The sequence below is a fragment of the Melospiza georgiana genome, chromosome 19, assembly GCF_028018845.1.
Source record: "Melospiza georgiana isolate bMelGeo1 chromosome 19, bMelGeo1.pri, whole genome shotgun sequence".
Classification (NCBI taxonomy): domain Eukaryota; kingdom Metazoa; phylum Chordata; class Aves; order Passeriformes; family Passerellidae; genus Melospiza; species Melospiza georgiana.
Window position 1 is genome coordinate 6,498,578 of NC_080448.1, and position 20,984 is coordinate 6,519,561.

Here is a 20,984-nt window from a genome sequence, read left to right on the forward strand (position 1 = left end):
TTGTTTCTGTTGTCTCATATTGTCCTAATCCAAATTGTCCAAATTACTATTAGTCTAATTATATTTCTATTTTTGTAACCATTTTATTACTATTAAACTTTTAAAATTTTAAAAACAAGTGATTGGTGTTTTTCACAACTTGTATATTCATTAAATCTTTAAAAAATAACTATGTTTTCTATAACCTTAAGGAACGGGATGGGTATTTATTTAGATTTGATTTATATGGTTTTTTCCAGAATAAAGAAGTGATGATGAAAATCTGAATTATGTCTGTTGGTTTGTGAGGCACAGAACAAATGATTGCAGGATCAGTCCTGGTGTTTGTGGGTCTTGTAGGAGTGTGTTCATTGTCAGCAGTCTGGGCTTAAAGATGAGAAGGTAACACTGTGAATCTGTGCCTATTGTGCAGAATGGACTCTGCCTTTAACGTGTGCTGTGCTCAGACTCCTGTTAAAGAGTTAAAATTCTGGTCCTTTGATGGGGTGGTGTCCATTTGATAGGGTGGGACAGAGGGGGTGGTGACCATTTAATGGGGTGGGGCAGATGCTCTCCTGCCTTGCAGTGAGCAGCAAATGAGCCTTGTGTGCTTCCCCTCCATAGCGGACACTAGTGCCAGCTTTTGGACAAAGGGCAGGCTTGGTGCCAGGAAATGCTGCCTGAGTCACTCTTTCCTCTAAAATACACCAAAAAAACACCAACCATTCTTTTTTTTTTCCTGAGGGGACTCTCATGCTCTGACCTGAACAGTGCCAGTCCTAATTATGAGTGGGATAATGTCTGGGATAAAACCTGTGCAAGTCCCCCACATTCCTAAAGCTCTGTCTGTGAGTTCACCCGAGAAAGGACCTGCACGGATGCCGTGTCCGTGCCATCCCTGCCCAGTCCATCGTCAGAAATCCCAGCAATCAGGCACCCTATTAGCACGTTCCGTGCTGCCGGGGCCGGGACTCGAACCCGGGGCCTCATGGGGGCCGAGGCCCGAACCGGGGTCTCACCTGGGCCGGGACTCGAACTCGCTTATCGGCCGAACCGGGACTCGAACCGGGGATGTTACCGGAGGCGGGACTCGAACCCGCGGTCGCGGGGCCCGCGCGGGGCGCGCCGGGGCCGGAAGCGGAGCGCGGTTCCGGGGCGGGCCGTCCTCGCCGCCGCTCGGTCCCGCACGATGCTCCTCGCCCGCTCCCTGCGCGCCGCCGCCGCCGCCGCGCTGCGCCCGCCGCTGCCCGCGCCGCGCCGCCCGCTCAGCTCCGCGGCCCGCCGCGCCCTGCTGCCGCCGCCCGCCGCCGCCGCGCCGGCCCTGGCGCGCTCGCTGTGGCAGCTGGGCGGCGGCGCGGGGCGGACGGCGCTGCTGCGGCCGCGGCGGGGCTCGGCCGGCCGCGTGTCCTGCGGCTGCGGCGGGCTGCACACCGAGGGTGAGCGGGCACGGAGCGGGGCCGCCCTTGGGAGGGCGCGGGGAGGACACGTGCGCTGCACCCGCTCCGTGCTGGGCAGCACGTGGGGCGGGAGGGCTTTCCCTACTGATCTCTCTTTCCCTAATCCCCCCTCTTTCCTTAAGCCCCCTTTTCCCTAAACCACCTATTTCCCTAAATTCTGTGTTTTCCCTAAATTCTGTCATCGCCTAAGCCCCCTTTTCCTCTATGCCCCTTTTCCTCTACACCCCCTTCGCTACCTCTTTTTCCTCTACTCCCCCTTCCTTAAAGTCCTTTTCCACAACTCCCTTTTCCCCAATCCCCCTTTCCCTAACCCCTTTTTTTTGTTCAAACCCCCATTTTCCCAAACCCCCTTTTCCTGCCCGCCCTTCCCTTAACCCCACTCCCCTTTTCCTTAACCCTCCCTTTTCTTGCTCCCCTCTTTCCTTACCCTCCCTTTCCCCACATCCCCCTTTTCCTATCCCCCCTTTCCCTAACTATCCATTCCCTAACCCCGTTGTCCAACACCCCTTTCCCTGAACTCACCCCCCCATCCTTTCCTTCATCCCTCCCTTTCCCTAACCCCCTTTTCTTCCCCCCAGGAGACAAAGCCTTTGCGCAGTTCCTGACGGACGAGATCCAGGAGGAGAAGAAGATCCAGAAGCACAAATCCCTGCCCAAGGTCTCCGGGGGGTGGGAGCTCGAGGTGCACGGCACGGAGGCCAAGCTGGTGCGGAAGATCGCGGGGGAAAAGTGAGTGGGGTGTGGGAAGGGTCCCCAGCCCCCGAGGGTGGGTGGGTGGGTGGATCACAGTGACCGGGCTGCTCCATGTGCTCACAGCCCAAACTGCGCCTTTGTGTGACCGCTTTGGGCCAAAGACACTTTTTTCCACGCCTTTTTGTTACTGTGTTTTGTGTTACAAAGTTTCACGTGGTCTTCCTGTTTGAAAAATAACAGTTCGGTAAAACTTTAAAAGGTGAGAGCACTTGGAGGGAGCAGCTTCTCCCAGGTGTGTCTTTTAACTGCAGTCCCTGCTTTTGTTCACACACTGTGAATCCTGAACAGGGCTTAAAAGGCCCATTCTGATGGGCATTTTGGGGATGTGTTCAAAAGAATTGTTTCTGTTTCTTATGCAGGATAACGGTTACGTTCAACATCAATAACAGCATCCCACCCTCGGCTGAAGACGACACGCAGGAGCAGCAGAAACCTGATGAGCAGGAGGTGACTTAGCCTTGATGTGCATTTGATGCTGGGGACACAGATGAAAAACTGAGCTTTGTCCTCAAGTGTTGAGGCTTTGGCTTTTTCTCCCCCTTACTTGATATTTGCGAGCATTAAGTCACAAAATGCAGATTTCCCAGGGCTGCCTGTCCCTTCCTCTCTGCTGCAGAAAGGCAGAGATAAGGATAAATTGGAGGAGAAATAAGGAGAAATTAGAGGAATTCTAAGACTTTCTAGCACCTTCCAAAAGGTCTACAGGAGAATGGGAGAGGGAAGCTTTGTACAGAGGAATGGAATGACAGGTTGAGGGGGGGATGGCTTTTAACTGACAGGGAGTGGGGCTGAATTGGATATTGGGAGGGATTGTTCCCTGTGAGGGTGGGAAGGCTCTGGGGGTGTCCAGGGTTAGGCTGGATGGGGCTTGGATCATCCTGGGATAGTGGAAGGTGTCAGGAATACCCAGTGCTGGCTGGGCTGTGCTGTGGTTGCTTTGGCTCCTGTTCAGATTCCAGTGCTGATGCAACTGTTCTCTTATTTAGCCTGAACTTACATCAACTCCAAACTTTGTAGTGGAAGTAATAAAAGATGATACAAAACAGACCCTTGTGCTAGACTGCCATTTCCCTGAAGATGAGGTGAGTATCACTGTGCCCCTCTTGGATTTTACTGCTCTTTGCAATCTCTTGCTTTTCTGAATCAGCACAATATCCAGTCTCCTCTTATTTCTTTATTTTTCTTAATCAGAAAAAAAAAAGGCTTTATGTTGGCAAGAATAGTGGGGAGAAAATGTTTATGGCATTCCTCACATCCTGCCCTGGTGTTTCTGATCAGCTGCTTATTGAGCTCTTTATTTAATTACAGTAGAGAAGTGGGGATTAGAAAAGGAGGGGAGAAAATAAAATTGAGTGCTTTCACTCACACTGGTGTTTGTGGTTTATTTTGTAAATGTTAGGAGATGTTTAACAGCCAGTGTTGCCTGACAAAGATGAGACAGACATGGGAAGACATGTTTAGAACCACACAGAAGTTGGTTTTTTGTATTTGTAAAATTCAGGCTGCTGATTTACATGGCAGCACAAGCTTAGAGGATTTCCTGAGTTCTGTGCATGTCTGTGCTTGTCCTCAGAGAGGAGAGGCACAGCTTCTCTGGCCTTAAGGCTTTTCCTGAGGTATTCCCAGCCTGAGGATGAGCTGTTTGAGTGTGCCCACTAATTGCAGCTAATTGCATGCCTTGTATTTGTTTTCCTGCCTCAGATTGGACATGAAGGAGAGGAAGAAAGTGACATTTTCACAATTCGGGAGGTCAGCTTCCAGCCCACTGGAGAGGCTGACTGGAAGGACACCAACTACACCCTCAACACGGATTCCCTGGACTGGGTAGGTGCTGCTAAAGGCCACAGAGAGCTCTCAGCTCACCTCACCTGGCTGTCCCTCTGCTCCTGGGCTGGGAATTAAACCTGACAGGGTGTCTGAGACAGGGGCTGGCCCTGCTCTGCCCCTGAGCTGGTGCTTCTGCTGCAGACTGAGGGTGTCTCATGATCCCAGGGTTGTGCACTGCTGGTGGCATTACCAGGAATCAGGACAGACAGGGGGAACTTCTTCCTTTCCAGATTTTATAGGTGGATTTCCCAGCAGGGAGTCACATTCTGGAAATGCTTTGACACTTGTTAAACATCTTTTGATCTGTGTTTAACAATGTGGCTTACCAGACACCATGTGTAGGTAAAAGCATCTGTGTGTGGTATCTGAAAAAATACATTGTGTCCTGCTTTTCCAGGTGTGTTGTTAGACTTGTAACACTAAAAATATGCACTAGAATCTGGGTGTTCTTATGTTCTCAATGCCAGGATTTTAAAAGCTACAATTTTTAGTTTGAGGCTGTCATGTTTAAAACAGAAAGTAGAAGTGCTAGAGTGTATCCCCTTGAGAAGCCTTCATGTAAAAATGGCTTAGTGTGCTGTAGACCATCCCACACTGATTATTCTATTTTTCCCCTAAGACATTAAATTAATTTAAAATGTGAATGAAAAGGAAAAAGCCAAGTTCATGACTGTAACATTTAAGCCTTTCAGACAAACCTGTACATCAGATCCCTTTCCAAAGTGTTAGCTGACCCCTGGGTAGAGGGACAGGCAGAGCTTGGCCTGTGTCATCCTTGTCACTTCCCCTGATGACTCCACAGTCTGGGGACCATCTCCAGGGTGCAGCTCATTTGTAGGGTTGAGTTTGGGTTTTTATTACATGTTCCATGGCCCTTTCTGTCCAAATATTCCATCCAAGGTCAGGCCTGCCCTCCTGGGGTGGTGCCTTGAGAGGCTGCCTAGAACAGAGGCTAGACAGTGTTAAAGGAATAAAATAGGATTTATTAAAAGGCCTTAAAGGATTCACCTGGGGCAGTACAAGAGCCCAGCCAGGGCTACACCAAGGATGGTTGATGAGTCATGGGTTTTCACACTTTTATAAGTTTTATAAACTTTCCATTTCCATATTGGGGTTAATTGTCCAATTCCACTCTAGGTTATGCAGTCCCATCCTCCCAGTTTGCACTCCTCAATTCCCTGTTTGCACTTTTTGGGCCTAAAGCTGCAGGGGTGTCCTTGATTATGGGGCTGGAAAAGGATTGTTTTGTCTGACTGAGCTGTGAGGAGAACTTGCTGACACTTTTAATGAAATACAGAGTTAAACACTAATGCAGGACAGAATCTGGGAAATATAAATGCTAAAAATGAAGGCATCAGTGGGAGCTGGGCCTGATTTTCCTGGGAGAAAGTGCCAGTTGTCAGGGGACATTTTAATGCACCCCTGCCCAGGTGTGTTCCACTAAAGGTTTCTGTTCCTGCTCCAGGCTCTCTATGATCACCTGATGGATTTCCTGGCTGACAGAGGAGTGGACAACACCTTTGCTGATGAGTTAATAGAGCTCAGCACTGCCCTGGAGCACCAGGAGTACATCAAATTCCTTGAAGACCTTAAAAGCTTTGTCAAATGTCAGTAGGTCAGGCTAGGAAACTCAGCCTCAAGCGTGGGTATTCCACAGTGCTGCTTCATCCAGCAATACCCAAATAAATCTTCACAGTGGATACAGAGAGTAAGTAAGGAAGGTGGAGAAGGAGGATTCTCACTTGGAGTTGGGGAGTTGTAGTGATGGTGCAGCCCCAATCAAGTTCTCCAGTGCTACAGGCCGGAGTTGCCTCACCCTGCATGGGGCTTTTTGTACAATTAAGAATGAATGTGAAGAATAAAAACTGTTCAACATATCACTTAAAAAGGGTGGTTTCTCTTCTTCTTGCTGTACCAGAGCTGCCATGAGAGTGATGGCAGAGTTTCTCTGTGCCAGAGCTGCTCACAGTAGTTGTGGCAGTGATGGTTGAGCACTTCTACTTTAACCAGTGCCTCCAATTGCTGTTTGAAGGTTTAAGTTTATTTAAGGTTTAAGTTTATTTAAGTTAGTTAATTTATTTAAGGTTCATTGAAACTCAAAGCTGAAGTCCAACACAAGCTATGAGATCACTGATGTAGTATTAAAGACAACCCCAAAGCCAAAATAAACTAAATATATTTATTTCAAAACATGTCCTGTGTGGTTAAAAGTGCAGGTCAAGGCAATACTGTGCCTTTTGGAGTGTCTTTTTGACACAGCAGTTAGAAATATGTACAAAAGAGTCCTAGCAGCTCTGGGTGAAGTTTAGTATTGAAGTCTTCCAGAAGTAAAGCAGCAGCTCAATCACCTTAGAGGAGAATCATCCAGGAGTCACAGACCTTCACAAAAAAGTTGAACAGAGAACTGTATTAATGTATAAAGTTCAAAACTATATGAACAGGAAAAACTATTGATTGGGGGGGGAAAAAAAATCACAAGAGTTGTTGAGCACTGGCAGAGGCTGCCCTGGGAAGTGGAGGAGTCACCATCCCTGGAGAGATTTAAGACACCTAGATGTGGCACTTGGGGACATTGGTCAGTTGTGGCCTTGGCAGTGCTGGGGGAATGGCTGGATTTGATCTTAGGGGTCTTTTCCAACTTAAACAATTCCATGGCTCTACTTGAAATGCTCTGCCCCTACCACTGTCCTCACTAGTTTTACATAGCAAAGCAAGCAGCAGCTCTAGCTGGAGCCAAAGGGCTGCTGTGTGTTCTCTGAGACACCTGGATGAAGCTTTTCAGGAGGTTTAAACAAGTAATTTTTAAAACTTTTCTTCATGAACCCCTTACCTGATCAGATGGTGCACACAAGACTTAGAAGTTGTTGGCTAAAGTTAGGGCACTAGATTTGACAGGTCCTTGAAAGATTCCCTAATCCAGCAGTTAAAGGTGTGTACTTTAGAATGTCTCTTTTATGGTTGCTGGTGGTCAAAGGTAAAGCCATTTCCAAGGAATTTTGTGAAAAAACAGCCACACAAACCCAGAGATCAACAGACCTGTGGTTTCTGCCTATGTAATTGAGCCATGGATCCAAGCAGGGATCCTTTCCAGGACCCTGACATTTGCACTCACAGGGCAGCTCATCAGCAGACTGGCTTCCTCCTCCATGCCACTGGTGACTGTGAACTCGGGGCTGTGCAGGCACCTCTGACTGTGCTCTGTCAAGGTGCCTTCCAGCAGGGACCGAAGCTTTCCCTCTGTCATATCCTGAGAATAATTCATTCAAAGTCAGCTGGAGTTCCTGTCTGTAGCTTAAAGCTGCCTCTGCAGCAGCAGGGATGCCACACACAACGTGTCACAGTGCAGCTCACCTGTGTGCTGATGTACAATCCACACTGGCAACAAACCAAGTGAGCCTTCACAGTCAGGTTATTCCTGGGAAGAGCAAACTGTGAGCATCATGACACCCAGAACAAGGAAAGATCTTAGCAAGAAAAACCCCTAAAACCGACCCAAGATCCCCCCACCACCACTGGATTCAGCTCATTGCTCAGGCATTTCTGTGTTGTTGAAATGAGCAGCAGCCTCTCTCTGCACATTTCTAAGCCCAGACTGCTGTAGGAGAGCAGGGAATCTGATTCCAATGCCAAGGGCTTTCTTACTTCCTACCTACAGGGCAGATGACCCTGTCAGTGGAGTGAAAAACCCCCCAAAACCAACCCAACACTCCCCCCCAGTAAGATTTGGATCATTGCTCAGGCATTTCTATGTTGTTGAAATGAACAGCAGCCTCTCCCTGCACATTTCTAAGCCCAGACTGCTGCAGGAGAGTGAGGAATCTGATTCCAGTGCCAAAGGCTTTCTTACTTCCTACATACAGGGCAGATGACCCTGTCAGAAGCATCCAGGCCGTCCAGCATGGCGTTGAGACATTCCTCATCGAAGCGCAGGCTCCGCTCGTACTCCTCGATCACCAACTGCTCTGCAGCAACACAGCACAGCACAGCACCCTCAGGGCCTGCTGGGCAGCACAGCCACAGCTGCTGGGCTGATGCAGGCTGGGCTGGATATGAGTTTCTGAGAACTTTTACTCAGATTTCTATGCTTGGTGAAATCATTCCTGCTAATCTGGTTTTTTTCTGTGGCTCAGCTCGTCTCATATGGGTCTTTCGGATCAGCACTTTAGAAACATCCTGAATTGATTTATAAAGGTTCCTAGAGCTAAAAGATCTCAGTCCTGTTTCTCTGGCCTCCCTCACAGACTTTAAAATGACACTTAAACTCTTAAAACTGTGAGAAGAGGTCTCAGTACCTCAGCAAGATTTTTAAGGAGGCTCTTGGCCTGTATCACGTGGTTTGCAAGAACCAAGGAGTGCAGCCTCAGGTCTTCTGCACTACCAGGAAGTTACAGATCAAACAGGAGTCAGAAGATGTGTAAAGATCTTACCTTGCAAGATCAGTTCTTGTTGGATCTCTTCCAGCACTGCCAGCTCATCAGGGTCCTCCAGCACCTGAAAGGTGAATGAGTCAGTGATCCTCCCATTCCACTTTCTCACTTCCAGCACCTGACTGAGCAATATAAATCCACTCTTATTCTCCTGTCTCCTGTTTGCAAATCCCTCTATTTGCACACCCATGCACTGTGGGAAGCAACCTGTACTGCAAACACAAGTGCAGAGCCAGCCAGAAGAGACCCAAGTACAGCCTGTCCAAGAACTCGCTTTTTAAGACATTGAGGTTTCATTTCCATTCTCAGAAGAGGGAAGTGACAACCAGCTATAAAAAGCACACATGAGGAAACCAATCCTCTGCTGTGATCCACAGGCTGTTTGTGAAAGAAAAAAGGAATTTCCCCACTCATGCCCGGAGGCACTTTCACAGCTCAACACCCTGCCTGAGCTGCAGAACAGGAAACCCTGAAGCTCTTGAGTTTTGTCGGCTCCAATGAGAAGCTGAAGTCAGACCCTCAGGGAGCTGTATTCGATACTCCTGTATCACACACGTGGTGTTGAGGCTGGGGACCCAGCACTGACCTGCTCCATGGGCTGCTCTCCGCCGAGGCCGGGCAGCCTGTCCCGCAGCTCCTGCCACTCCTGCTCCATCACCTCCTGCACCAGCAGCGCTCCCGGGGCCGCCCTGCTCGCCCCATCCCCGGCCTGGCGGTAGCGATCCAGCAGCTTGGCCCGGCTGCTCCTCAGCCGCTCCATGCAGCGCTGCGGGGACAGCACAGCGCCCGGGGCCGTCAGCGCCGGCTCGGGGGGACACGGGGGTACCGGGGCTGGGACACGGTGGAGGGGGTGCGTCCCACAGGGCTGAGGGACCAGGAATCCCTGAGGGGACACGGGGGTACCGGGGCTGGGGGTGAGACACGGCGGAGGGGGTGCGTCCCAGAGAGCCCAGACAGCGGGAATCCCTGAGGGGAGCCCGGGGGGTACCGGGGATGGGGGAGCCGGGGGTGAGACACGGCAGAGGGGATGCGCCCCACAGCGCCGAGGGACCGGGAATCCCTGAGGTGGGACACGGGGGAGGCACCGGGGCTGGGGGTTGCGTCCCACAGGGCCGGGAGAACGGGAATCCCTGAGAGGGACACGGGGGGTGCCGGGGCTGGGGGTGCGTCCCGTAGGGGTGAGAGAGCGGGAATCCCTGAGTGGGCACGGGGGTACCGGGGCTGGGGGTGCGTCCCATAGGGCTGAGGGACCGGGAATCCCCGAGTGGGCACGGGGATACCGGAGCTGACCACGTCCTGAAGGGGCTGCGGGGGAGCTGGATGACAGCTCGCAGCGGGGGCAGCGCCGGGCGTCACTCGGGACGCGGTCAAGGGACAGTTTCGGACGGGGTGAGGTTCACCCACCCCTGCGGGACCACTGAGGCCAGCCCCGGGAGGACCGAACTAAGTCTAAATGAGAAGGAAGCCCACGTCCCCCCCCCCCTCGCAGCCCGCTCCCCGCTCACCCTGCGGTACGTTTCCCTCCAGGGCGGCCCGCCCGGGCTCTTGTACCGCGCTCGGTGCCCCTGCACCGGCGCCGCCATCGCGCCGAGCCCGCAGCGCGCCTGGCCCGCGGGGCACGCCGGGAAATGTAGTCCGGGGGCGGCGGCGCCCATTGGCCGCGCGGGCGGTGACGTCAGGGCGGCGCGGCGCGCGGGGCGATGGCGGCCGAGTGCGGCCCGGCGGAGCAGTGGCGCGCGGCGCTGCCGCAGCACGCGCTGTTCGGCCGCCTCCGCGAGCGCGCGCCCGCCGCCCCCCGCCCGCCGCGGCTCCGCGACCTCCTGTGCGGGCTGGGCTCCGACCTGCTGCTCTGGGACGGGCCCGCCGCCGCCCTGCTCGCCATCGGCCTGCGCCGCCTCGGCACCGGCACCGACCCCGCCGCGCTCGGCCGCTACCAGGTGCGGGAGGGGCTGAGGGGATGGAGGCCCCGGGAGGGATTGAGGGGAGCAGCGGCTGGGGCGGGCGGTGTGAGGGAATGGGGAGGCTGTGAGGGGATGCGGAAGAGGGGGCTGGGGTGGGGGCGTTTGGGGTGTGAGGGGATGGGGGGTCGTGGAGGGACGGGCTGGGTGTGAGGGGCCGTGAGGAGGGGAGGGGGTGTGAGGGACTGGGCGGGCCGTGAGGGGATGTGTGGAGAATGTTAAAAACGGGACAGAGAGGATGTGAGGGGATGCGAGGTGTGAGGTTTGAGGGGAGGAGGGTCATGGTGGGCACGGGGCTAACAGGGTCTGTTCCTTGAAGGAATATCATCCCTCAGCCCGCCCTGGGATGTCCTTCCTCAAGGAACCCACTGCTTTGTGCCTGATTCCGTGCCGTGTAAATAACCATCCAAAATAAAGATGAGCTGTACTTCCGTGGGTGCTTTGAAGGGCTTGTGCTTCCCTGTAACATTTCTGTTTTCAGACTCTTCTGTGCATAAACCCGCCCCTTTTCGACGTACACCAGACGCTGCTGAGCCCTGCCCAGCACCATGTGGCGCTCATCGGTACCAAGGGGCTCATGGTGCTCGAGCTGCCCAAACGCTGGGGCAAGAATTCCGAGTTTGAAGGTGGGAAATCCACGGTGAACTGCAGGTGGGTGAGAGCTCAGGTGAATAATAACACCCTTGTCCTGCTACTCTTCCTCTACAACCTTCCTTTCTTGGGGTTAGGCAGATACAGAAGGCACTGGTGGAAGGTACAGGTTGTATTGGTGTTGTGGGGCAGTCATGAATGAAATTATTTTGGCTCAAATACTTGCTGCTTATCAAGTAACCCAAATAAATTGCCTTCTAAACTTCTTGTAATTGCTGAGGAGCAAGATGCTCCTCTAGTATTCTGTAGCTTTCCACAGAATCATGGAATGGTTTGGGTTGGAAGAAACCTTAAAGGTCAGCAAGTTCAACTCCTGTTATGGATAGGGACATCTTCCACTAGACCAGGTTGCTCTGAGCCCTGCCCAACCTGATCTTGGACATGTCCAGAGATGGGGCAGCTCCTCTGGGGTCTTTCAGCTATGGCAGCTGAAAGCAGATGTTTTGGGGGAAATAACAGAGGGCTTCAATTTAAAGCTGCTTTCCAACTTTCAGAGTAGTACAGATAAAGACTCTGAAACCTTTTCACTGTGTCTCTAGCTCTTCTTGTCCCCTCCTCCCTTTGGAAGTAGCTTTTGTGTTTCTGGTCCCAGTGCAAGTCTCTGCTCTGTGTTCCAGCACCATTCCTATTGCGGAGCGCTTCTTCACCAGCTCGACCTCCCTGACCCTAAAGCATGCAGCCTGGTACCCCTGTGACACCATGGAGCCCCACATTGTGCTCCTGACATCAGATAACACCATCAGGTAAGCCCCATTTGTGTTTGATTAGTCAAAGTGGGGTTTTTTTGTCACATCCAGCCTTAATTTGTCACTGGGTATTTGCATCCTGCCATTTTTACCAGAGTTAGCAATAAAAAAGTATTCAGAGTGAATTCAGGGGAATTTCAGAGTGAGTAGCTGATGTTCCTGTGTCAGCAGGGAATGTGCAGCACTGCCAGCAGAGTGACCATGGCTGCTGTTTCTTTCTTTCCCCCAGGTTTTACAGTCTGAAGGTGCCTCACACACCCATCAAGGTGATTGTGCTTTCAGACACCGAGGAGGAGACTCTGACCATCAAAACAGGGTTGGTGTGGCTTCTTGTATTTTGAAATGCTTTTGCAGAATAAGCTCAGTATTCTCAGTTATGTTTTTAATCAATAAGTGATAAATGTGCCTGAAAATCTCATATGAATTCTGTAGTGCTAGCAGTTCTTCATGGCAGAGTACCTACACCTTTCCTTTCCTTTCCTTTCCTTTCCTTTCCTTTCCTTTCCTTTCCTTTCCTTTCCTTTCCTTTCCTTTCCTTTCCTTTCCTTTCCTTTCCTTTCCTTTCCTTTCCTTTCCTTTCCTTTCCTTTCCTTTCCTTTCCTTTCCTTTCCTTTCCTTTCCTTTCCTTTCCTTTCCTTTCCTTTCCTTTCCTTTCCTTTCCCTTCCTTTCCCTTCCCTTTCCCTTTCCCTTTCCCTTTCCCTTCCCTTCCCCACCCTTCTAAAGCAAAGTGGTGACAAGCTGTATAGTTAAGTGTTTGTCAGAGTAGCAGCTTGAAAACCACGCGTTGACTTTAAGCTGGGATTAAGAAGGGGGTTTTAAATGAGGAATGTAGAGAATAGATTATCTTTTTATTTCATGCCTGGTTGGAAACAGAACTCTTGCAGCACAGAGTGGTGTCCCTCACAGAAGTACCAGAGCCCCTCCTGTGTCTCTGGAGCTGTGGGGGCACTGCAGGACCCATGTGCCACATCAGGGGTGTCCCTTACAGCCTTGTGTAGCTGGCACTGCTGGATGGGATGGGGTTGGGCAGGGACTTGGCAGCACAGCCCTCAGGAGCAGGTTACACTCTGTGCTCTCAGTGCTTGCTGACCCAGCTGGTTGTGCCCTGTGCCAGGAGAGCCTACACAGCATCCCTGGGTGAGACAGCCGTGGCCTTCGACTTCGGGCCGCAGGTGCCGGTGCCCAAGCACGCCCTGGGCCAGCGCGGCAGCGAGGAGGTGCTGGGCTACCCCCTGTACATCCTCTATGAGAATGGAGAGACCTTCCTCACCTACGTCAGCCTGCTCCAGAGGTAGGCTCTGAGCCCCAGGGCTCGTGGGGTGCTTGGCTGTACAGTGCTGGGGTGGGAGAGTCACCTCTCGGCTTGGCTGGGACTCTGTGAGGGATGCTGGGCTGAGTTTGCTTGTATTGCAGCCTGTTCTGTCTCTGTGGCAGTGCTGATAGACTGGAATCCAAAACTAGCCTGTCATCCTTTCTCATCCAAACATCATGGGTGCAGCTTCCACTGCTCAGAATGCACTGTGCATTATTTACCACCAGCAATTTGATATGAACACACAGGGCTGTAAAAGATCAGTGGGTCTAAGGCTGTTCAGTGTATTTTGTGGCACAGACATCCTTAGCTTTGGATGAGGCTCATTGAGCCAGGGGCATCCTAGGAAGAGAAATTGAAGAGCATAGGGGGTTCACAGGCATGTTCAGTGGAAAGTCAGGATGATTAATCAAAAATATAAACATGATACAAGAAGGAATTACTTTAGAAAACTGAGAAGATGGTGCAAGACTTACAAGTTAGATCTTGTGTAGCTGAATATTAAAGCGTGTGGTACTTGGGTTAGAAACAGCACTGTGAGGGGATCTGTCTGCAGGCAGTGAGGTGGCTTTAGTCCATCTAAAGTTCTGCCCAAAGAAATGCCACAGCACAAAATGCTGCATGTGAAGTGCGAGAACCAGTTGAGTAATCATTAACTTGAGCCTTCCATGAGTATTTTATGTTCTTGCAAGAGAATGTTTCCTCATGAATTTTTGCAGTGTAGCTTTGGTTGCTTTCAAAGCATAAAGTGTAATGAAATGAGCTCTGATTTCCCCTCTGAGCTCTCCAGCAAGGGGCTGCAGGTCAGACTTGCACTCTGCAGCAGTGCAGTGGGACTCAGAGCTCCCAGCCATTGTTTGGCAGCCCTGGGCTGAGACCAGACCCGTTCCTCACCCGTTCCTCACCCGTTCCATACCCGTTCCATACCCGTTCCTCACCCGTTCCTCACCCGTTCCTCACCTGTTCCTCACCCGTTCCCTGCAGCACGGGCAGCCCAGGGAAGCTGCTGGGGCCGCTGCCCATGCACCCGGCGGCCGAGGACAACTACGGCTACGACGCCTGCGCCGTGCTGTGCCTGCCCTGCGTGCCCAACATCCTGGTCATTGCCACCGAGTCGGGCATGCTCTACCACTGCGTGGTGCTGGATGGAGAGGAGGATGATGAGCAGGTACCTTCTCTTGGTTTGGTTTTTTTCTGGAGTTATTTTTGGTTTTTTAATCCAAGTTCTTGCTGCAAGGTGGCAGGATGCCTCGAAGTGTGTGCCAAGTGCCAAAGCTGCATTCTTTTGGAATGAGGTGGTGAATCTTTCTCCTGTTTCAGCCAGTTCCTGTGGCTCCCTGACACTTTTATATTAAATCTCAGTCCTGTGTACCCTGAAATAGATCAGTTTTTGATCAAATTTACTAGGATCTAATTTAAGGAGGATTTTCTAAGAAACCCTGAATTTGAGGTTTGTTTTTTTTAAGTAAACTTGACCTGCCTTCCTTGACAATTAAAACTTGTACCTCTTTCTTGATGCTGTTTATGTTGGCATTCCTATTTAAATGATGTCTGACAGAAGAATTCAATGCTCTTTACAGTCAGAGAAGTCCTGGGACCCAAGATCTGATCTTATCCCTTCCCTGTACGTGTTTGAATGTGTTGAGCTGGAACTTGCACTGAAACTGGCAACAGGAGATGAGGAAGATCCTTTGGAGTCTGACTTCTCTTGCCCAATCAAGCTGCACCGAGGTAGGGCTGTTGTTCAGCTTGTGGCTTTTTGTGGCACACATTGAGGATCCAGTTATCTGCACATTCTCATCAGTGTCAGACAAACAGGGGGTTAGAGTAAGGATTTGCCTGATGCCCTCAATACAGCTGTGGAAGGAGCAAGCCTGGCAGGGGCTCCAGTGTAGATCACACATGGTCAGTACTAAATTCTTTCATCTGAGGGTTATAAAGCAGGAGTTTCTGCATCTGTGCTGACCTGTGAGTGTGAGGGAGCGCTGTGGAGAGAGTGATCCCAAGGGAAGGACCTGCTTGTCCCATGGAATTGGGGCAGGACAAAATGTTTGGGTCTCTGGGAGCAAGCAGCTGGTCAGAATGTGGTCTGCTAGTTTCAATAATCTGCCATTGGAAACCTGTCTGAGTGATGCAATGTGGTGTGATAGGAAGGGTTCAAAACATCATCAATGTGTTAGACTCTAACACCTGTGTCTGTTTCTGTGCTTGCACTAAGATGTTAAAGCTGACTGGACATTAAGTTGATACACAGGATCAGCAGTGCAGGTGTGAAGGGTGAGTTTTTCTCAGTTCAGTGCCACCTCTTACATTTTCTGCTTCAATTTCAGATCCCAAATGTCCCTCTAGATACCACTGCACACACGAAGCTGGTGTCCACAGTGTGGGCTTGACATGGATCAACAAACTGCACAAATTCCTTGGTTCAGGTGAGTGAGGAAAGTGGGGAACAGATGAACATCTGCCAGCAACAGGCTGGTGGATGCAGGTACTGCTGAATCCTTCACCCTGCAAAGTGGATCTGATGCATCCTGACTTGTCTCCTTGTAGATGAGGAGGACAAGGACAGTTTACAAGAGCTGGGAGCAGAACAGAAGTGCTTTGTTGAACATATTCTTTGTACAAAACCACTGCCATGCAGGTAAAAAACCAAACTCTTTCTCAATTGCTTTCAAGTTGGGGACTTGCTATGGAAAATATTTATGATTTGTCATCTTTTGCTGCATTCTTGCCATTAAAGCAAGCTCAGAAGTTTTCAAAAAATACAACTAAGCAATTTGTATATCAGGATTCTTACTGCACAGTTAGGGTAGTAGCTTAAATTCTTGTGTTACTGTCTGAAAATCACCTGTCAGACCAGCAGAAATTTTCACTTCCATTTACCTGACCTTGGAGCATTTCCAAAAGAGTGAACATGCACAATTTCAGGAACAAAGAACTCTCCTGACTGGGTAATTTGTGTGTTCTTCTCTTCAGGCAGCCTTCTCCAATTGGAGGATTTTGGATCGTTTCTGATGTCCTGGGGCCCACCATGATTTGCATCACCAACAGCTATGAGTGCATTACAAGGCCTCTCTTGTATGTGGTTCTCAGTTGAAGTCCATGACTGCATGGGAAGGACCCAAAAAGGATATTCCTGTTTTTCAGTTACTCTTTGGTTGTTTCACCCCAGGCTTCTGCAGCTCTTAGGACACTCCATGAAGTTTTGCTTTCTGAACACTCCCTGGCTGAGCACTGGGAGTTACTGAGCTGTTACCTACTGCTGATGAGGTGTTTGTAGGGGATATTATTAATCAGGTCACTTTTAGTGAGAATTAGGACAAAAAATGTTCTTGATGGTATTGTAGGGGTTTTTCAGTAGTGTTGATATTCTTAATGGGCTGCTGAGGTTGTGTGTGCCTGAAAGGGGGAAAACAGAAGTAGGATTTTTGTTTGTGCTTCCAATTACTTTCTTTGGAGGTGGTGGCAAAGATACAGAATGGTGTGAATGTGCATTTGCACAGTGAAATGAACACCTTGAGGGGGTGACACTATTTTCAGCTCTTTTTTTTTTTTGCAGGACACTGTTTAAGGTAGAACAGACAGCAGAGCCAGTGTTAACATGAGGTTCTCCCAGAGACCTTTCATTTATTTCACAGATTCCACACAGGTGGGCAGTGACCAGGCAGGGTGCTTTGTGGAGAAGGCCACGCTGCTGTTCAGTGCCTGCCTGCCTTGTTCTGGAACTTCCTTCTCTTTAAGCCAGAGGATATTTATGATCCTTGCTAGTTTGAGCTGTGACCAAACAGGTGTGGGGATGTGAGCTTTGCCTGCCCTGCCAGGGCTGGATTTACCATGTCCCTGAAACAGCTGCAGTGACACAGGAACTCCACAGCAGAGGGGTTCCAGTGAGGGAGCTCTGACTGTTTCAGTGTGTGACTCTGTCAGTGAGGGAGCTCTGACTGTGTCAGTGTGTGACTGTGTCAGTGAGGGAGCTCTGACTGTTTCAGTGTGTGTGACTGTGTCAGTGAGGGAGCTCTGGCTGTGTCAGTGTGTGTGACTGTGTCAGTGAGGGAGCTCTGGCTGTTTCAGTGTGTGTGACTGTGTCAGTGAGGGAGCTCTGGCTGTTTCAGTGTGTGTGACTGTGTCAGTGAGGGAGCTCTGGCTGTTTCAGTGTGTGACTGTCAGTGAGGGAGCTCTGGCTGTTTCAGTGTGTGATTCTGTCAGTGAGGGAGCTCTGGCTGTTTCAGTGTGTGTGACTGTGTCAGTGAGGGAGCTCTGACTGTGTCAATGAGGGAGCTCTGACTGTTTCAGTGTGTGTGACTGTGTCAGTGAGGGAGCTCTGGCTGTTTCAGTGTGTGACTGTGTCAGTGAGGGAGCTCTGGCTGTTTCAGTGTGTGTGACTGTCAGTGAGGGAGCTCTGGCTGTTTCAGTGTGTGTGACTGTCAGCGAGGGAGCTCTGGCTGTTTCAATGTGTGTGACTGTGTCAGTGAGGCAGCTCTGGCTGTGTCAGTGTGTGACTGTGTCAGTGAGGGAGCTCTGGCTGTTTCAGTGTGTGACTGTGTCAGTGAGGCAGCTCTGGCTGTGTCAGTGTGTGACTGTGTCAGTGAGGCAGCTCTGGCTGTTTCAGTGTGTGTGACTGTGTCAGTGAGGGAGCTCTGAGTGTTTCAGTGTGTGACTGTGTCAGTGAGGAGCTCTGGCTGTGTCAGTGTGTGACTGTGTCAGTGAGGGAGCTCTGGCTGTGTCAGTGTGAGTGTGTGACTGTTCCCTTGTGCTGTGTGCAGGAGCACTGTGCACCCTGCGTCCCCTCCCCTGCTGTGCACCAGGGAGGACAAGGAGCTGGCCGTGTCCCCGCTGCGCATCGTGGCCGAGGCTGAGCATTCCTTTGAGAAGCACATCCAGGGCATCCTGCAGCGCAGCTCTGCCAACCCCCTGCACCTCAAGTGAGCACAACCTGGGGCACCTGCAGGGGCAACACTTGGGAGCACACTGGGTGTTGGGCTGCTCCTACTGAACAGCACATGGCCTTGGCATGGCAGTGCTGGGCACAGCTCCTGCCACTGACTGGTACCTGTGTCCCTGTGGGGATGGCACCCAGCCCTGTGATGGTGCAGGCTGGGAGGGGATCCCTGGCTCCAGGCTCCTGCTCAGAGCAGGGCTGCCTTCAGCTGGTGAGGTTCTCATTGCTTGGCCCATTGGGTTTGGGGTATCCTAAGCTACCTTGGGATTTCCTTAATTTAACCCTCACTTTCATAACAGACCCCCCCCTACACACCCCCCTGAGCTTTACCATAAACACTGGAAGTGTTTTAGGCTTCCAAAGGAACATATTAGTAAGATGGCAAAAATCTCAATCTTAAGATCTGCAGATAAAGATGCTGCTCCTCCCCCTGAAGAATGCCTTCAGCTCCTCAGCAGAGCCACCCAGGTGTTCAGAGAGGAATATATACTGAAACAGGACCTGGCAAAAGAGGAGATTCAGCAAAGGTAATGCAAAACTCTCATAAAAATGTGCTGGCATGTCTCTGTGACACAGCAGCACTGTGGGTCTGATCCTGTGAATGAGTAAATGTACTAAATGTAAAACTAACAATGAATACCAGAACTTAAAACTGAGTTATCAGGAAAAGCAGGGGTGAGTTTAATAGCTGATCTGTGTAGTGGCTTATAGGGGAAGAAAAAAAGGGTAAACACACACAGATAAAATACTTTTCTCGTGGTGTTTGCTTGCCTGGGCCTGTGGGTGGCAGGAAATCTGACCTCAGCACTAATCCTGACAAAGGAAAATTGCCTTAATCTCTGCTGCTTCAAATCATAGTCAGTTATTTACACTATACAGTTAAGACAAAATGGGAGTTTTTTCTCACTGCCCCCCTTTCAGTGTCTTTAGTTCTTCCCACTCCCAGCATTTTCTCTGTGGTGTAAATCCTGATTCACCTGATTGCAAGTGGTCTGTTTTGTTTTTTTTTTCCATATGTGTTTATTTCAGAGTGAAGCTGCTGTGGGGACAGAAAAAGAAACAACTGGAGGATCTGAGTTACTGTCGAGAGGAGAGGTGAGTAGAGCCTGTCCCCTTGATCCAGTCAAATCTCAGGAGTGATGCACCCGTGGTGGCTTGGACAAGGCCCTGTGTGGAACAGGTGAAGGCATTCCCAGCCTGCAGGTTTGCTCCCTCCTCCAGCTGCCTCCTTCAGCCTCCTTGTCCTTTCCCCACACCCTGGCCTGTCCCGTGAGTGGATCTGAAGTCAGGAATTGTTTCTCCCTCCCCTTAAGGAAAAGCTTGCGGGAGATGGCCGAGCGCTTGGCTGACAAGTATGAGGAAGCCAAAGAGAAGCAAGAAGACATCATGAACAGGTGAGGGCACACAGGGCTGTATTCCACCTCACAGCCCCTGATGTTAAACAGAGTTTGCAGGCGTGGTAGAACAGAGTGGGCAGGAGCTGCTGGTTAGTTACAGACTGGGCTTCTGCAATTCCCTGTGCTGGGGCTTGGTGTGATCTGTCTGCAGGCCCAGCCTGAGCCAGCCCCATGCTCAGAAATGCCCCTGAGACCAGGTGGAAGGGGAAGGTGAAGCCCCTGAGACTTGGGCAGCGTGGCCCAGGTGTTTGAGCAGAGCTGGGAACCAGGGATGTTAACTCAGAGACATTTCTTGCTGTAAAGGATGAAGAAAGTCCTTCGGAGTTTCCACTCTCAGCTTCCTGTTCTATCTGACACTGAAAAAGATATGAAGAAGGAACTGCAGACAATTCATGACCAGCTGCAGCACCTGAGCAATGCTATCAGACAGGTGAGAGGAGGAATGGCCAGGCTGGGAGGTGGAATGGGCAGGCTGGGAGGTTCCTGAGCTCCTCCCTCAGTGCTGACAGAGGAGTCCTGCCCTCAAAGTGATGCTGGACTTAATTAGCAGCAATGAACTAAAGGGGCTTTGGGCCCTTGGTGTAATACAGACAGAACCTCTGCACACACTGTAAGCCCTCAGAGAGCTCCCCAGTCCTCAGCCTGGCAGGGACATTTCTTCTCTTTGTGGGAAGTGCAAAAGCAGACAGATTTGGACCCAAAAAACCCCCATTAATTGCAGTACAACACAGCAGTCTGTAATTAACAAGCTTCCACTGTGGCAGGCAGCACCAGCACTGACTGGGCCTTCTCTCCTCTCCTGCCAGGTGAAAATGAAGAAGGAATACCAACAGAAACAGATGGAGAAGGGGCGCAGCCCCCGCAAGCCCAGCATCAGCCTCAGCGCCTACCAGAGCAAGTGCATCCAGGCTGTCCTGAGAGAGGAGTAAGTGCAAGCTGGGCTCCTCCTGAGGAACCTGAGCCCTGGTCACCTTCAGTCCAGGTGTCTCAGGTGTCACTTAAGCCATGCTGGGGCAGAGGGGCTGAAGCACAGGACGTGCAGCTCCTGAGAGCAGCACTTGGAGCAGATGTATGGAAGTGCTTTAGCCCAGGATCCCAGTGCAGTCTGTAACCCAGCCTGGGATGACAGGCACTGCTCCCATTCCCTGTTTCTACCAGCTCTAGTGTTTCCCTTCCTCCCTAGCTCTGTGCAGCCTTTTGACTTGCCTTATTTTTTCTTGAAGGGGAGAACACATCCGGGAGATGGTGAAACAGATCAACGACATCAGGAGCCACGTGAACTTCTGACATGTCCTGGAGAGGACCCTGCAGCCAGGGGCTGGATGAGCTTTACCTGGCCCTGGTATTCCCTTGTATATTTACCATTTGTATGTTGAACAATACACCTTTTACATATTATTTTGTAAAGAATTGTGAAATAAAATACTTTTGATATGACTCCTCACATGCTGTGGTTTCTGTTTTTGTCATGGGAAAGGGACGTGCTGTAGGTGTTTTATATTTGTGGTGTTAGAGGGTAACTCCTGCAGCTGCCTCA

General features: G+C 50.8%; 3 protein-coding genes across 3 annotated transcripts; 2 read left to right on the top strand and 1 right to left on the bottom strand.

Annotated features, from left to right (window-relative positions):
* The first annotated feature begins 1,168 nt into the window (after positions 1-1,168).
* C1QBP (complement C1q binding protein) lies at positions 1,169-5,898 on the top strand. The gene is made up of 6 exons (XM_058037775.1): positions 1,169-1,415; positions 2,015-2,165; positions 2,549-2,636; positions 3,176-3,271; positions 3,891-4,013; positions 5,482-5,898. The coding sequence occupies exons 1-6, from the start codon at positions 1,169-1,171 to the stop codon at positions 5,629-5,631; spliced, it is 855 nt and encodes a 284-aa protein (XP_057893758.1). The 3' UTR covers positions 5,632-5,898.
* On the bottom strand, positions 5,484-10,034 carry RPAIN (RPA interacting protein). The gene is made up of 7 exons (XM_058037776.1): positions 9,949-10,034; positions 9,030-9,209; positions 8,444-8,507; positions 7,864-7,978; positions 7,368-7,431; positions 7,129-7,263; positions 5,484-6,395 (listed from the first exon to the last, which is right to left on the bottom strand). Exons 1-7 carry the CDS (start codon positions 10,024-10,026, stop codon positions 6,366-6,368), a joined length of 666 nt encoding a protein of 221 aa, XP_057893759.1. The 5' UTR covers positions 10,027-10,034; the 3' UTR covers positions 5,484-6,365.
* Positions 10,035-10,143: 109 nt separating this feature from the next.
* Positions 10,144-20,889, top strand: NUP88 (nucleoporin 88). Its single transcript, XM_058037781.1, has 17 exons — positions 10,144-10,380; positions 10,883-11,052; positions 11,670-11,795; positions 12,028-12,114; positions 12,914-13,090; positions 14,096-14,279; positions 14,692-14,842; positions 15,442-15,540; positions 15,662-15,752; positions 16,088-16,189; positions 17,875-18,033; positions 18,452-18,577; positions 19,080-19,145; positions 19,364-19,444; positions 19,751-19,877; positions 20,254-20,372; positions 20,671-20,889. Exons 1-17 carry the CDS (start codon positions 10,144-10,146, stop codon positions 20,732-20,734), a joined length of 2,166 nt encoding a protein of 721 aa, XP_057893764.1. The 3' UTR covers positions 20,735-20,889.
* Positions 20,890-20,984: the final 95 nt, after the last annotated feature.

Excerpts from the sequence above, each read along its gene's own strand:
- C1QBP (XM_058037775.1), top strand. The coding sequence starts at position 1,169 with ATGCTCCTCGCCCGCTCCCTGCGCGCCGCCGCCGCCGCCGCGCTGCGC. Across the intron at positions 1,416-2,014 it reads CGGCGGGCTGCACACCGAGG|GAGACAAAGCCTTTGCGCAG; the intron begins GTGAGCGGGCAC and ends TCTTCCCCCCAG. Across the intron at positions 2,637-3,175 it reads AGAAACCTGATGAGCAGGAG|CCTGAACTTACATCAACTCC; the intron begins GTGACTTAGCCT and ends TCTCTTATTTAG.
- RPAIN (XM_058037776.1), bottom strand. The coding sequence starts at position 10,026 with ATGGCGGCGCCGGTGCAGGGGCACCGAGCGCGGTACAAGAGCCCGGGC. Across the intron at positions 9,210-9,948 it reads GGAGGGAAACGTACCGCAGG|CGCTGCATGGAGCGGCTGAG; the intron begins GTGAGCGGGGAG and ends CTGTCCCCGCAG. Across the intron at positions 8,508-9,029 it reads GAGAGCAGCCCATGGAGCAG|GTGCTGGAGGACCCTGATGA; the intron begins GTCAGTGCTGGG and ends TTCACCTTTCAG.
- NUP88 (XM_058037781.1), top strand. The coding sequence starts at position 10,144 with ATGGCGGCCGAGTGCGGCCCGGCGGAGCAGTGGCGCGCGGCGCTGCCG. Across the intron at positions 10,381-10,882 it reads CCGCGCTCGGCCGCTACCAG|ACTCTTCTGTGCATAAACCC; the intron begins GTGCGGGAGGGG and ends TTCTGTTTTCAG. Across the intron at positions 19,445-19,750 it reads CAAGAAGACATCATGAACAG|GATGAAGAAAGTCCTTCGGA; the intron begins GTGAGGGCACAC and ends CTTGCTGTAAAG.